This window comes from Hippopotamus amphibius, chromosome 13, assembly GCF_030028045.1.
Source record: "Hippopotamus amphibius kiboko isolate mHipAmp2 chromosome 13, mHipAmp2.hap2, whole genome shotgun sequence".
Classification (NCBI taxonomy): domain Eukaryota; kingdom Metazoa; phylum Chordata; class Mammalia; order Artiodactyla; family Hippopotamidae; genus Hippopotamus; species Hippopotamus amphibius.
The window spans coordinates 67,677,180-67,694,535 of NC_080198.1; the positions used below are offsets into that span (position 1 = coordinate 67,677,180).

General features: G+C 36.4%; 1 protein-coding gene across 1 annotated transcript in view; it reads left to right on the forward strand.

Moving 5' to 3' along the window:
• PRDM5 (PR/SET domain 5) overlaps window positions 1-17,356 on the forward strand; it is a 207,029-nt gene that overhangs the window by 143,467 nt on the left and 46,206 nt on the right. The window contains exon 14 of the mRNA XM_057706946.1: window positions 16,939-17,024. Within this exon, the coding sequence (XP_057562929.1) occupies window positions 16,939-17,024 (86 nt within the window). The remainder of the gene's footprint in view (window positions 1-16,938; window positions 17,025-17,356) is intronic.

Sequence of the window (17,356 nt, forward strand, 5' to 3'; positions counted from 1 at the left end):
TTCCCTTTCTTCGTTCGTTCCTTTCTTCCTTCCTTCTTTCCTTTCTTTTGAAATGACAGGCTTCTTTTATTTTCAAAAACCAAATGTTTTCCAAATACCCAAATCTAAATAACCACATTTTGTCTGTCAGTCATTTTGTTTCAAGTAAAAATGGTATTCCATGAAAAAAAGTTGTTAGTTCAGCTCATGATTCAATCACACAAGTGCTTTTTCTTGAGACAACTTTAATATATCAATATGCATTCCAAGTACTTATTTCCCATTTTATAACTTAGAATATTAAAATATACTCAGGAGTTAGGGTTTAATAAAATTAATAATTTTTACTTCATCAAGGACATTCTTAGGTGAAATTGGCAAGTATTTCTATTGTGAGTGTATGGCTGTGAAGATACAGTGGCTACTACAGTACCATCAGATGCCACTGTCTTGATCTGTACCGAGGCTCAGCAGTTTTACCCACTGTTATTTGTATACCCTTAGTGCAGAATCCACACAGTGAAAAAGGAAAATAGCATAATAGTATTATTGTGAAAGTAGTTTTGACAACGAAGACCTCGTGAAAGAATCTTGGGGACTCCCAAGAGCACACAGATTGTATTTTGGGAAACAATGCTCTAGATGCACCCCCAGCCAATGATAAATGCCTAGGCAAATAGGAGTGTGTGTATGTGTGTGTGTGTGTGTGTGTGTGTGTTGAGGTCAGGCGAGGTGGAAGATGCAGAGGAGAATGTGTTGCCCGTGCAGATAAGGACCCAGCTGACGGCGGCCATCCTGTTCAACTGGTACCATTCTCCCATTTGATTGCGCAGACTCATTTGATTCTGTTACTCTTTTTGATAAATTCTTAAGCTGCTGCTTCTACAGCTGCTGAAACATGTTAAAGTCCATTGTCCTTGCCTTTGCTGAAATCTGGATTTTAAAACGGCAGTTGATGAGTAGGAGGAGTGCCAATGGTGCACTTTCATAGGTGCTGTTTGCTGTTGGGTTGATGTGTTATGTTTATGATTGTAAACAGAAAACCATTTAAAGCTTTCCAACGTTGGGCATATTTATAGGTATGCTGCAGACTTTACCTCTCAAATTTGCCTGCAGATTCCAAAAGACAGAGCCTTTCTAAAAAGTTATCCTACCAGTAAGCTATTTCCTGATATTTGAAATCCTTTAGTTGGGGTTTGGAGAAGCCTGAGTTAAAGTGAGATTGCATAACTTTCCCTACTTAGAGAGTTGCCGTGCTCAGTAGAAGCGAGTCCCAGTGTCTCCTGCTCTACCTTCCTCTGCCACAGGAGCCTACTTCGGGTAATGGAAAGGGCAGCACTTTGAAAACAACTGTTTTGAATTCAAATCCTGGCCTCTACAACTTACTAGCTGTGCACTTTTGAGCAAACTACTTAACCTTTTTGAATCCACTTTACCTCATAGGTCCTTTGTGGAGAATAAATTGAATCATGTCTGTAAAATACTTAGTCCTGGTTCATAGTATTAGTAGACGGTCAGTTAATTGTTATAAGTATAATCTCTGAAAGTCTTCTCTAATACTGCCACTGAAGACTACTTTCCCAAAAGTAAATGAATCAGTGAATGGTATTCATTAACTTTGGGTGGCAAGGCTTTATCGAATGATATAATTTCTCACTTTATCTCTTTCTCCTTTTCTTTGGTTTTCTTTCTTACTGGACAGCATGCTGAGAATTTTAGATTCAATGTCTTTTCTTTCTTTCAACTTTATCAAGATCTTAAATTGTTGAATACGCTGAAACTCTAATAACTCAGTTTATAAACATAATCTGGTTTGACTATTGATAAGGAGCTAATTTAACATCACAATGTCTGGCATAATCATGGAATTTTCTTCATATATTACCTTTGGAAAAATGCAGTTTAGATGGCTATGTTCCTGATTAACTAAGCCTTTCTTTTTAATAAGTATTTAAAGGGGAACTCAGGTGGAAAAATTATTTTTGGTGGTATTTTAAAATCTGAACTATGTATGTCTCACTACTTTCTTTATTGAAATTAAACCATCATGACCTCCAAAATAATCTTTCACAAATTTAAATGACCATATCACATCAAAAACTTGTCCTTGGCTGTTAAAATTATTACTACCTTCTTTTTTAGACATAAACCTTAAGTGTGCTTGATTAGTAAGTCCAAAAAGAGATTATAGGCAATAAAGTTTGCTTTAAAAATATTGTCCTGTTTCTTGAAGAACTGTTTATAAATAGCAAAAAATTGGAAATAGAGCCTGCATAACCAACATTCAGGAGATTGGTTATATAAATTATGGTATATCTATAAATTGGGATATTATATAAACAATAAAAATGATTGTATAAATATGTATTAGTTAACATGAAAATGATGTTATAAAACAAAATAGTATATTTTTGTAAGGATAAAACATTGTTATATTAAGGTTTTAAAGGTTAAATACTAAATTAGTAACTGGTTATTTCTTTGCATTGGGAATATGAATAGTTTGAATTTTCTTCATGATTTTCCGTGTTTTCTAATTTTTCTATAATAATTTTCTTGTATAATAAAAATATTTAAAGTATGTTAATCTTATACTGTGATTATGCAGGTAACTGTTATTATCAGAACATTCATGCCAAATTATTTAGGTGTGACATATCTTTGCATCTTGTCAAATGGGCCAAGAGGAAGTACATAGAAAAATATATGTTGAAGAGAGAGAAATGAGAATAAGAAAGCAAACATGGTAATATTAAACCTAAGTGAGGGTATATAGTGTTCATTGTACTATTTTTCTAATTTTTCTTCATGTTTGAAAATTTTCATAATTTTCATAATTAAAAGTGGGAGTGTTTTACTCCGATGAGAACAATGGAATGACATAGATGCCAGCTACATGCAGCTGAGATCTGTCTCCTGAACAGCTGGCTTCATAGCTCACGTCTTGTGTACACCTCCCTCAGAGCCTAGTTCCTTCAGCAGGGAGGACTGTACTCTTTAAACAAAACAGACTTTCGTTGTTTTGTTTTTTGCTGACAATTGTACTGCTCAGAGAGAATTCGGATTCTCCTGAAGAAGCAGAATAACATTAGTTCATGCTTAGTCATCTTAAAAGAGGAATTCCATGAAAATTTGCAGTTCTCATGGATTACTCAGAAGTTTTTTTCCGAAATACATTGGAAAGCATATGTATTCTTTATAAACGAAGGTGTAAAGAATTGATGAGGCTTCCCCAGTCAAGCTGTTATCCTCCTTAAAACTTTTCAGTGCTTTCCCCTTACCTTGTGCAAATGACTGTCCCTTGCACTGGACATGCCAGGCTCCTTTACAGATGGGCTTCTTTCACTCCCCTCTGGTCTCTAATTAAATGTTACTTTCTCCCGGGCGTGTTACGTGCCCATCGCTTCACTCCCCTCTTACTAGGTTGGCATGCTCTGTCGTGTACGTCTCTTCACACAGCACCCTTCAGATGCTGGCACTTCTTCAGTAGTTTGTAGATTCTTGCTTCCTTAGAGCCTTGCCCATATCTGATATCTTGCTTGTTTACTATTCAGAGCACTGCCCAGCATAGAGAAAGAGCTGAGTGAATGCTTCCTGAATAAATAAAAGTATTTACAAATAGACTGCAGCACCAGTAGGATAGTGGGAAGGATACTGGCTTCAGAGTGAGAAGTCCCAGATTGGAATCCAAATTTATTTGACCATAGAACCATTTTTTCATATAATACTGACAAAAATTTCTGGAATTCACTTCGAGAAATGTTAGCATCAAAGAATAAAACTGCTAAACTCCTCAGTCTATCAGCTGGGCCTACTCACAATACAGGTAGGGTTTTTGCTTTTCTTTTCGTTCTTCACCTCTTTGCTTCTTCATGCAGTTGGTGGGAAACAGATTGTATAACATAATAGTCAACAACATGGTTCAAGACCTAGCTCACCAATGCCTGTAAAATTACAACACTTCAATAAAGGAACAAAGAACAATATTAGTCAACCAGCACTCAGATTTACTGTGACTCCTTTTAGCTTGGAATTGCATAGTTTTTTAAACTGTCATTAGAAAAAACAGAGAGGAATACTAGCCCTGACAAATGCCCCATCCGTTTCGCTGATGACTTGATTCTATGGGAACTGGAATGATTACAGACATTTGTGTGGTGTACTATAGTCTCTTGCCCTATGTAGCCTCTCATCTGCTAGAGATTTCGAGGGCTCCCATTGTTTGGTAAAAATGAATATCTCTTCTCAGCTATGATATTACACTTACTTTATCTGTTCCCTGACTAGATTCTAAGCTGAAGTGCGGGGCAGAGCTGGCTCAGGTTTTTAATCAAGTTTATTGAAGGAGGGAAGCTTTCTCAAATATTTTCTAAGTTAATCCTTCCATAGTAAGTATGTTAGATTTCTAATATCATTCTCATTTTCTAGATGAAGAGGCTGGGATTCAGAGAAGCAAATGACCTATCCAGTCAAAGTAATAAGATCCAAATCTTTTTACTTCAAATTCTATTTTATTTTTGTGTTATCTCTTCTGTTTTTTTTTTTTTTTTTCTACACAGCTATGTAGCTGCTACACAGCTGTTACTAGTACCAAAAAATTACAAAAATTTTATAACTTCTCCATTGTAGAAGATGAGTGAAATTCTGGAAGTATTATATCATTTCTGTAGTATGAAAGTTTTATGCTTTAGAGCCAAATGAAAGGTGTTTTGGTGTTTTGATTTTTTTTTTTTTTTCCTGGTCCTGACTCATCTTTATAGCGGGCAATAACACAGAGAAAATGATGGTTAAGTTTAGTGTCACCAGATACTTTTTTTTAAATTAACTTTGTTTTTAGGGCAGTTTTAGGTTCTTGGCAAAATTGAGAGGAATGTACAGAGATTTCCCCATCTACTTCCTCCCCCTACACGTGCATAGTCTCCCCTACTGTCAGTATTCCTAACCAGAGTGGTACATTTGCTACAATTGATGAAGCTACATTGATACATTATAATCACCCAAAGTCCATAGTTTACATTATGGTTCTGTGTTTGTGTTGCACATTCTGTGGGTTTGGACAAATGTGTAATGACATGTATCCACCATTATGACATCATCTAGAGTGTTTTCACTGTCCCAGGAATCCACTTTGCTTTGTCTGTTCATCTCACAATTCTCAGTCCCCGGCTACCACTGATGTTTTTACTGTCTCTATAATTTTTTGTTTTCCAGAATGTCATATAGTTGGACAGATTACTTCTTTTATTTCTGGGAAATGATTATTAAGTGATAGTTGAGCCTTTCAGTGATATGGATGTCCATTTGAATACACTGCAATGTGTTGAGGTTTTTATAGAGGTAATAGTCTCTTCATCGTTTTCCCATTATGTTGTAGGAGTCGCTTTGTTTTTATGGTATTCAAACTGTCCATCAGCATTTGGGGAAGTCAGTTTTCTTTTTTGTAACATCAAATAACAATAAGTTTTATGAACAGGAAATACGATTTCAGTTTATGTTTCTTCCTTTCAGTTTGCCAGTTGGTATCTTTTATTATTTCCTATTTGGTACAGTGATAGTATTGCTTTATGTAACATTAAATGCAGTTTTCTTCGCGTTAATTTTCTTAGGACAGGTTTTATTTTATTGACTCATGACTGGGCATTCTGTAAGGCAGAGGTCACTTAGCTGTTGGATTACTACCCATCTTTTGGTGCTGGGAGGAATCTTAGTATTTATATCTCTGTTGCCTTTTTTTTTGTTAATAGTGTTTAAAAATTACCTTTTAAAAATCTCTCTAGTTCTTTCATGTTTTTATTGATTTTTTTCCTTTGCTACCTTAAATTGTATCCTTGGTTCACCCTCTTTCTTCTCTGTCTACTGCCTCTCCCTCTCCTATTGCCATTGCTGCCGTATTGTACAGCTAGGGTGATGTATGGCAAAACTGTCGTTTTTCCATTAACATTGAAAATGTCATTTTTCACACACCTTCTTTCTACTTTCTAAAGTCCATGCATTTTTCATAATTAGGTGATTAGAATAAGGACATGCATGGCAAGTGTGCTCAAGACATCTGCTTGTATAGATTATCAAAATATAATAATCTTCACTTTTAGAAAAGAAAGGGATTTCAGAAGTTTTCTAGTTCAAGCCTTTTAATTGAACTAATGTGCAGCAAAACACAGCGATGTGCTAAGGTTACATAATTTATGTGTGGTTCATCTAGAACTAAACTAAGGCGTAAGCTTTTCCCAGTGTATCACCTCGCTGGTATTTTTTATTTCTTATTCTTTACCGTGCCTCCCAACCCTCACTGTGACTCTTGAACTCGCCCTAGAATTACATAAATTCCTTCCATAATGCATAATGCTAGATGATATTATCATGTTGATCAACAACCAATTGAGGATAATAATTTCGACTTGGACGCTGGAGGGTATGTAGTGTGTTACTTACAGTCAACTGATGTCTTTAAATATGAAACTTTAAATGTGAAACTTCTGCACCACAAATCAGCCATCTGTGATACCTTATTGTTTTACACCTGGTTCATATCCAGAGCATGGATCCTAGAGTTAGATTACAGGTTTTCAAAGTCCATTTTTATTGATTTCCTCCTTTTATGAGCTTTCATAAGTTGCTTAACCTCTTCAAAGTTTAGTTTCCTCACCTGAAAAACAGGTGTAATAACAGCACCAACTTAATAGCCTTGTTTCAAGGAACAAATGAAAGTGTAGGCAGAGAACTTTGCACAGTGCCTAGCGCGGTGTAAGCATGCTATAATGTGAGCTGTTGCTGCCAGCTGTGCTGTGTGTTTTGTTTTTGTTATCCCTACTTGTATTTAATCACAGGTATTCATACGCCCTTAATATATTGTCTGACTCTCTGGTTCCAGTGTCGTCTTCATCATCTTTTTCTAACCTTTAGCAGCAGCATATAGATCACCTCTAGAACACAGATGAGGGTTTGCTGTCAAACAGGCCAGTTTGGGGTGAGTGAGGGTGCATGGACCGTGTGTTGCTATCGTCGTTAGTGAAGGTGAATGTTTAGGTCTGTGCCTGGCAGGCACCTCTGTAATTTATCATCCAGTTTCTTATGCTGGAATGACAGAGATGGCACGCCGTGGGTCAGCTGAAATAGTAGAGCACATTCTCCCGTTGGTTTATAGCTTCTTAGGGTCAGCGAGAACCGGGGTTAATTCCATGAGGGAATCCACAGACTGTGACACGAATTCCATCAGTCGTTCATAAATTATGAAAGAAATTCTAGGAACTGCTTTTGGGGTTTTAAAGCTCTGGGCCAGAAGGTTAATTACTTGCCTACAGTTCCAACCAACTTTCCGTGTTAATAGATACCGGCTGTGTTAGCCCTTCTGTTCTAGGTTTTCTTACACACTGTTATTTGAATGTAGTAATAAATCACTGTCTTAGGAAATATTTAATTTTTTGGTAACTATCAGTGATCATCTTAGAAATAAAGAATCAGTATATCGTGGTTTGATTATACTTGGATTTTAGCTACTGTTTTTCTTCTCTAATAGTTTTTCTAAAGGAATTTTTTCATTCTTTGTAGAATTTTTATCCAAAGTTATAAAAACTGTAGCTGTAAATAATTATAAGTAACTGCAAGACAATAATGACAATTAGTCATAAACAAAAATATTACAATTAACAGTCATCGTAATCAAATGAAAAGTTAAATATTTTTCACATTTTTATAATTAGAGAACCTCTATATGTTGAGAGGGAATTTATTTTGCTGCGTTTATTTTCTAAGTGGTTAATTAGTAACATCAGATTAAATCAAATATTCTTTTACCCACATGTAATCTAAGAGTTAACAGAAGTTAGTGCAGAATCTGCATAGAAATAAAAGATTTCTCCCTACCCCCATCATACTTCAGAGACTGAGACTGAGAGCTTCAGATTTTCCCTCCAAAGTCCTAACTCATAGGTAAAGTCTTGAACTATATGTATGATTCTTATTTTCTCAGTGTGATTTTGATATTTCAGATAATTTCTGATCAACCACATCAGTGGAATAAACCATCTTTCCGTCTTTTCTGTATTTATCTCTTCCCTGGTTGATTTTGGGCTAGTAACAAGCATATATAACAACTTAAGAGGGGGAGACATTCAGTTTTACTTTCATTGGTGACGTGATTATCTTTTTTTTTTTTTTTTTTTTTTACTTTTTTCCAAAAATATCAAGGGCCCTAGTTTTTGGATGGAAAAATTATAATGCTTATGTGAAGGTTAGTCAGAGGCTGGTACATGGGCCCACAGGGAAGAGGGAGGGAGACATTCTCCTGGAATATAGTGTGATGAGCAGCCATCAGATGAATTACTAACACAGCCACAGAGACTGTGATGAGATGGACCATCTAAAATATACCATCATTTATGTAACTCTGTTTTTATTATTTCTTTCTTTCCTTTTTTTTTCTTTTGATCTACTGGGATCCTCAGAAACGGAAGTGGCCTATGCAGCAATTTTTAGCAGCTTTATTGGTAAATTATTAGCTGATGTTATCAATAGCTGCCTCTGTTAAATTTGGAACATAGCATTTTCCTTTAGTTTAGGGAAACTGAAGGAGATTTGATTTCCTCTGACATGTGCTTTCTCCTACCATTGCTACCATGTCTCCCCCCAAGAACCGCTTCTCTCTGTTATTTTTCTGTGGCTCTGAATTGTGCCTCAGGCCTGGGGAAGGTTTTATAGCTGCTCTAGGTTTAGGATGAGAATAGTTTTCTGTCTCTGTTGCTGCTCACAGTTTTCTACTCTTGATTCTTCCTGGTTGGCCCTCTGAGCAGGAAAACCCCTCTGTGTGCAGGCACCTAAGGTTTAACTGCTTCATCACTACCTGACCACAGTTCACAAACTATGCTTGTAAATACTGGGTTAAATGAAACTTCCGGTAGAAATTCCTAAAAATGGAAAACCACTGGGTGAAAAGATTAATTATTTTCCCACCAAAGGCTGACTCCCTAACAACAAAACCAAATCAGTAATTACCTTACTTTACTTAACCAACCTTACTGTAAAGTGTCTCTTCACGTAGCAGTGCGGAGAACTCATGTAGAAGTTTTTCTTTCTTGGTCAGAACCTTTAAAACTTTTTTCATTCTGGGGATTGTTCTGATGTTTCTCCTGTTTGTGAAACAATCCACTTTGCTTCTGTCCGTGCTCACATCCAGGACCTCAGGAAGGTGTCTTGCTCCCTTCAGACAAATGACAAGTAATGGGTGTCATTTACATAGCTGGTCGGCCCAAGCCCGGGCATCCTGAGTAGGAAAACTTTTACTTTCTCTCATTATATTTTTATTTTTTCTCATTATATTTTTATAGTATTCATTAACTCTTTTTTTATTCTGCATCTCATATCCTATTTTGTTTGCATCAGTAAACTGTTTTTGTTTTGCCCTTAATTCATAAATACGTCTGACTCTATTATTTCAGACTAGAAAGTTAGTGAGCACGTGACTTTTTTATTTTTATTCTTCCAAATGAACCCCACCTCACTTGATTTGGCATCTTTTCAGAAATGAGGGAGGGATGCCATAACTGAAGATTCTTAAGGAAAATAATGCATCTCTTACTTTTTTGGAGCTCCATAGAAACTTGCATTTTTTAAAAAAGACTCAATTTGTTTTGATTCGGGTGGCCAAAGTATTTTGAAAAGTAAAGCTCCCTTCAGTCATCTTTTGATTTTTACTTTTTATGGCCCACGTCCTTACAATAGTAAACTCTTTAAGCTTTTAAAAGTAGAGTATCTCTGAAAATGGAAAGTTCAGCGTTTTGTTGCCTTTTTTTGAAGATGGCAAGTGAAATTCCTCAGAATTTGATTAATAGGAGCATTCTAAACACTAACAGTGTGAGGTTCAGTGAGGTTGGTGGGGTGTTGTGACTCTTTTTGCAGCAGAAAAAAAGTATTTCAATTCGTAGAAAATTACCAAGAATGAACTTGAGCTGCTCCCATTGGTCAGCATAGCATTTCCTGTCTCTCTGTGGAGTGCTGCTAATGTATTAAGATGCTCCATGGGTTGAGGGGATTGGAATTGTGAAATTGGAAAAAGTGATTGGGTAATGCTAACACAATTATATGTTTGGTTTAATTTTCATTTAGAATGAGTCACTTTGGTCTTTTGTAACAATTTCCTTAGTCCACAATAGCAGAATAAGCCAGTCTCGTGATATTTGTGAAAAGCAAATATAAAGTTCTAAAGAATTTCCCGTATAATATATATATTTTAAAGTTCAACCATGTGGAACCATTGTAGAGTATTTTTCATGAAACATATACTTCTGAGGTTTGTTTTTTCATTTGAAAGTTGCTGTGTCCAAAACTTGATTTTTGTTACAAAAATCAAAGTACAAGTTAAAACTATGGCTCCAAAACCCTTAAACATTATCTAATTTAGTTATTTAAACATTATTTAATTTGGATTCATCAAAAATAAGTGTGACCTTACTCCATCTTAAATTTCATTTTCTCTGTACATTTTTTTCATATTTTCAGAGATTTATGGGAGTTCTCTGAAATCTATATAGGTTTTTAAAAATATACTGACAGAATTAAAATTATTAAAATGCTTTCTGGAAATAGTCTGTTTTTATTTTAATCAGAATTTCTTAAAACATACATTATATGTTAAAATTTTCTGTTTGTTTAAAAGTCTCTCAAAGTATAGTGCTCATTGGCTGTACACTTTTTTAAAAATTGTGGTAAAGGGACTTCCCTGGCAGTCCAGTGGTTTAGATTTCGCTTTCCAATGCAAGGGGTGTGGGTTCAATCCCTGGTCAGGGAGCTAAGATCCCATATGCCTCCTGGCCAAAAAACCAAACCATAAAACAGAAGCAATATTGTAACAAATTCAGTAAAGACTTTAAAAATGGTCCGCATCAAAAAAGAATCTTTAAAAAAAATTGATTATGGTCCATATTGCTAAGTTTTTTGTATTCAGTGTGTTTAGTGGTATGAAATAATATTTGATTTCAGAGCTTCTGAGAAAGTGATCAAGTTCATATCTTAAATTAAATCCATGGTCTAAATTTAAGAATATTAAGATATCCATGTCAAAGTTTGCAAGATTTTACTTTATTAATTCTGTGTTGTGTAAACATAGATCTTTAGAAAGGATTTGTTCAAGATGAACAGTTGGGGTGATTACATAGCAATAGATAGATGTTCAGTGATTTAGTGGCTTTAAGATCTTTCCTTTTATCATGAAGATTCATGCTAACCTGAATTCGCTTCACAAATTTTAAGATACTGTTTTGATATTAGTATGTTAATCCTTTAGTGAGGCTTGGAATTCTTTTGATGTGTTTAATTATATTGCACAAAATAATGGTAGTCAGTAAATTATAATACTAATGGCATATATTAAACTGGAGTCAGATTTTTTTCCTGTTGTTTTTGCCCATACGTGCCAGTGGATGGTTGTGGTCATTTTCTTTGTTAAATTTTCTTTGTTAATGCATTTTCTTTGTTAAAGATGGAAGGTAACTTGTCTGGGGACCAGGCTAGACTCTGGTTCTTCCATGTGGCATCCAGATGTCCCCTTTCATTACCACCGGCTGCCTTTGCAAGACCATCTGCAGTTTTCTGGAGCTCTTTCCTAAATATCCGCACACCCCCTCTTGCATATTTCAAATACTTGTAAGCTTCTTCTATTTCAGGTGTGCTAGCAGTGAGAATATGGAGGTCCCTATTTCAAGTCCAGTAAGCTAAAATGCTTCCAATTGAATGATTAAGGGTTACAGAAAAGTGTGCTTGAATTGGCATCTAGGAACTACCTTCCTTCAATTCTTTTGCCTTTCCTAATGACCTTTTCCTAAGTCCTTTGCCTGTGCACTCCCACCAGAGGTCTTTCTTAAACCTATCTCCTGGTTTTATTTTCTTTCTACAATGTCAGTATCTGGAATTATCTTGTGTTTTTTTCGTCAACGTTTTCTTGTCTTTCTCATTACACTAGTAAAATTGAAGAGGCAGTGATCTATTTTGTGAATCTATTTGCAACTGCATTCCCAAAGTGCAGGACACTAACTAGAAGATGGTATGTGCATAAAAAATATCTATTTAATGAATGAATAAATTAGCTTCATGGACTGTCTACCTTGTGGCACCTTTTAAAGTCAACTTAAAATCAACCTTTAACAGTTGTCTTCATGTTCCTTGATGTGTTTGAAGAAAACCCAAGTGGACTTTAATGATATTCAGTGTTAGAATATAAAGAAAGAAGCAGATGCAAAGAACTCATCTGTTTTCCTTAGTTAAATGAAAAATATTTTGCTTAAGTACACTTCAGTATTATTTATGCTGCTCTGCTCATTGAATCTAACTATTGGTAGTTAAATCTCATAGTGTAGTGGGATATTTTGCCAGTATTATTTTTCCTGTCTAACTGTTGAAGGTGGTTACCTATATGTAGTTCTTAAGGCATAGTTTAATATTATGTCAGCATTCGCATCCACTTGGGATCTGCTTTGAGATATAACACACATTCCTAACCTGCCCCTGACTTTTTCCTGATGAGCTTTGATAACTAAAAGAATGGCTCAATCTACCAGTCAGAAAGATCTGGTGAATGTCAGCTGTAATTGCAAGAAGCAGAGTTTTTGTCAGTAACTTTAGAAAGTCTAACCTAATTTATATAAAATACTAGCTGTATTATTAATTTATGTGATGGCATAAGAGTTAAAGATTAAGGGTTAAAATTCCGATTCTGCTATTTAATAGCTGTGTCATCTTGAGCAAATCACTTATCTTTTCTGTGCCTTACTTTCCTCATTTGTAAACTAGACATGTGAATTCCTAGATCAGTCATGTTGTTACAAGAAATAAAATTACTAATATATCTTGTGTTCTGAACCGTAGAACAGAGCCTACCAGCAGGCTTTATATGTTTCAGCTATTGCTTTTATTATTTCCATTTTTGTTGGTTTTTAAGCTCCATTTTTTAAACTACTTTTAAAATTAATTTTCATATTAGTCAGAATTTTAACATTGCTGTTAGCCTGTACAAAATGTAGACAGTCAGTATCTAAATCTACCAGAGATATTTAAAAGTAATTGGTATTTGGATTTGTATCATATTGTATGTCAGAACCCATGTACTGGCAGTGCTCAAGCAAGAAATATCTGTATTCTTAGAGTTCACTAAAATTGAAGGATAATTCCTCTTCATACCAGGAAAGTTTTATGTGTGGACAAAAATATTTCCTGGAAACATACTCATCACAATACCTGCAATGATGAGAGAAAATATATGCATAATGTGAAAAAAAAAACCCCTAAGAATAACAGCTTGTCTTTTATATGCAAATTAGACAAATGCCTTTAATATTATCAGCATGTTGACTTGTACAGGTAACCTTCAGCTTCAGATTGTATGGGACAGCAGATAGCTTTGTCCTCAGAGTCTTAAGAGAGGCAGGATTGCCCTAAACATGCTCCAACCAAAAGGGTAGAGAGGGTAGCAGCTTAATGTATAGTATAGTCTATCTAGGCTGATTTGCAAACTGCACTTTCTAGTTTTCAAATAAATTCTGTTTATCAAAGCCATTTACCCAGGGACATCCTTTAAAACTGGAGTTATATTCTGGGATAGTAGAATGAATGAGTGGAGTGGGACTTACCCAAGTTTCCCAAACCTATCAACTCATTATCGCTGGATCTCAGGGTTGTAGTGGGGATGAGGTGGAAACACTGATTGTCTAGAGTACCAGTTTCTCTTCTTAGCAGTCTACAGAGGCCTCACGGACAGTAGACAGACATCAGGGATGATAATAATTGCCTCTGTTGTGAGCAGGGCGATTGTACGAGTTTGCTAGGACTGTTGTAACAAAGTACCATAAACTGAGTGGTTAGACAACACAAATTTGTTGTCTTACTGTTCTGGAAGCTAGAAGTCTGAGATCAAGGTGTTGGCAGGACTCTGCTCCCTCTGAAGGCAGCAGGGCAGGATCTGTTCCAGGCTTTTCTTCTGGCCTCTGGCAGTACCTTGCTGTGGCAGCATAACTCCGTTCTTCACATGGCATTCTCCCTGTGTGTCTCTGTTCCTACATGGCCATGTTCTTATAAGGACACCAGTCATATAAGATTAGGGATCCACACTCCTCTATAACATTTGCAGCAGCCTTATTTCCAGATTAGATCATATCCTGAGGTACTGGGGTTAGGACTTCAACATGTGAATTTAGGGGGGCATAATTCAGTCCATAATAGGTGACCATACATTTTTACTGCCCCAATTGGGTCACATGTGTAAGTAAAAGGGAGTGCTAATTGTTCTGTGGTAACCGGCTTAGACTGCTTTAAACAAACCTGAATGTTTAGTCAGAGTATCTAGTAGATAGGTAAAATTTATCCCATTTTTCAGAGGTCCAGTGAGGGAGCGTGACGTCCCCAGAGTTACACCTAGAAGAGAAGGAGCAGTATTCAAACTCAGAACAATCAGATTCTAAAAGAGGAGAGAAAGCTCATGTCTAGAGTGGAAATTTCTGTTATGACACCAGGTAAAATAGGGAATGAATTTGTTACGCACCATTCTCTAAAGTTCCTTTGTGTTTGTTATCTATGTTTCTTTCCTTGCTTAATCAATTTTGGCTATTGTGAAAGAAAATAATAATTGGATATATTACATTAGGTTTGATTATCATATAACTTAACCTGATGACTGTAAATCTGTATTTATTTTGCTGGCTATCTATTGGTATTTGGAGAGTAATACCACACATAAAGCTCTGTGATACAAAGAGAATAGCTGTGAATGTTAATTTACAATTGCTAAAAATTTCTGAAACAATTTCTTGTGTCAGCCACTTTACTCTTTGCCATCTTTCATCTGTAATCTAGATTGCTTTGGTTGTTAACAGATGAATAAGGAGGAAACACTTTAGCATTCTTCTTATCACTAATGTAAGACACTGACTTTGAAAATCTAAGAACTGACTTTGCTTTTCATACTTTACGAAGAAGAAAATAAAAAATTATCTGGACTTCTGTGACACAGGAGTCACCCCCACGAGCACTGGCATCTTGCTGTTTTCTTCCAGTTCTTTTTCTCTGTGTGTGCGTGGTTGAAGGTTAATGATTAAGAAATCATTAAGTTATAGTTCCTGCTGCTGCTGCTGCTGCTGCTGCTGCTGTGAATATTATTTTCATTCTTGTCATCACCTTCAAGGAAGAAAATTCTAGAAATATCAAGGAAGTGAAATTAATATGACTAAGAGGTTAGATGTGGGGAGAAGTGAGTTTTTAAAAAAAAGGCATCTTCAATGGGTCTTTAAGTTTCTTATTTGGTAGCTGGATGAATGTGGTATAACTAATCGGGACAGGATATACAGGAGACATAGGATCAGAGGATAAAGCTCGTGAATGGCAAATTTGAGTTGTCTGTGAGGTATCCAAGTGAAGATACCCTGTGGGCATATGGATATCTTAAGACAGGGGCTCAACAGAGAAATCTGGAGTGAAGATAAACACGTATATTACCCAGTTGGAGTTAAAATAAAATTATATTTTCATAGTTCAAATAAATTGGATTCTAAGCCTTTATTTGTTGTGTGTGTGAAAAGCTACACCTTCCCAGGCTCACAGCCACAATAAGGTGAAGAATCCAGGTCGATTTACTTAGTGCAAACGCTGATTTTTTTCTTACGCAAGAAATTGGCAAGTCCAGATTGTTTGTTAAAGCGTCCGTTTCTGTTTGTGCTGCCGTTGTTATTTTTAGGCTTTTGTTTTTTCCATCTTGTCATAGTGTCACAGTGCCCGCTTCTGAGAGAGTTCCAAGGGAGCGTCCTGGGTGCTCCTGCGTCCTGGGTGCTCCTCAGGGAGAGACTGCGGAAGCTGCTGAGCTGGGGACTCTGCCCCAGCTGCTTCCATGTGATGTAACTGCCAACAGCACAGGGTTCAGAGAGCAGGGCAAGGCCCCCTGTGCCATGGGGCCTCCAGGCCCTGGAACATGGCTGGACATTCTGTGAAGCAACTGGGGAGAGGTCGGGGAAGACCATGATGAAAAGGGACCATTGGATTGAGCCACTGGGAGCTTATCACTGGCCTGATGGGGAGTTCACTGGCTAACGTGATACGTGCGTGCTTGAACGAGAATGAGAACCAGATAGGATGTGAGAGAGCAGAGGACGGGCACACTACTTGTCGAAAGGCTTGTCTCTGAGAGGCAGGGAAGATAGACAGAAGTTTTACATTTACTGAGGGCATGTATTTTATGGTATTGATCTTTGATTGCAGCCGGGGTCTCGCATCCTGTCATGTTAAGTACATTGTTAAGTGAAAGAATCAGAAAGTGAGTGATTTTGAGTTACTGTCCATTCTGAATAATTAGGCAGCTTCAGCTTCCTCCTGGAGATTAAATTTTTTTCATATTTTTGTCATTTTACAGTAAATTGTTTAGAAAATGTGATGCCTGTGAATATGCTTGCTTGTTTTAAAAAAAATGGTTTGGTTGTTTTCTAAATAATAGACTCTAGATATAAGCTTTACTCAGTTATAACAGAAGATGGTTCTGTTTAACATATACCAATTTTATGACGTTCTTTTAAAACTCATCACCTAACTGAGGTAGACTCTGAAATCTTTTTTAAAAAAGTACCAATGAAACAAAGATCCCTATAGTGTGCGGCACAGTGACAGAACAAATTGACTGATACAAAAATCTATTTAACATTCTTAAAATTAGGAGATTTAATTGGGGCTCAGACATTAAAAGGAAAATGGAGTGAGCCTGAACGCTGCTTGTTTCGGAGTGCTGGACGTGCTCCGGGCTCGCAGCCTCTCCACGGGAGGGAAAACCTTGTCCACCTCCCTGAACGGCCCCGGGTGTCAGCCCTGCTGTGTCTGAGCCTCTTGGTGATGCACCAGCATTTGTGGTGGCCAGGATCTGGTGTGGGAGGAGTGAGGGTACGTGCCTGCTTGGCTGCTTTAGATTTTTCTGACAGGAAGCCTTCCTTTATCTTGTAGGTGAGCGTCCCTATCAGTGCCCTTATTGTGAAAAAGGATTCAGTAAAAATGACGGACTGAAGATGCACATTCGTACTCACACCAGGGTAAGATTATATTCTATCTCATTAATATTAATTATAAAATCCATACGTATTTTTAAAGTTTTAACTTTACCTGAGAAAATAAAGGTGGCATGTCCAGAATTATATTTTTATATTTATGATGAACATTTGGGGATAATTTTTTGAAAGCACAACAAAGAAAGAAACAGAAATCCAAACCCCCAAAGCATCCCCATTCTTTGAATTGTGAACCAGTTTTTAGGAGTAATAGGGGTTATAAATGACAAACCGCCAAGTAAATAGAATGAAGCATTTTATTTTTGTTTGTTTGTTTGTTACTCTTTTTTTTAATTTATTTTTATTTTTTTGGGGGT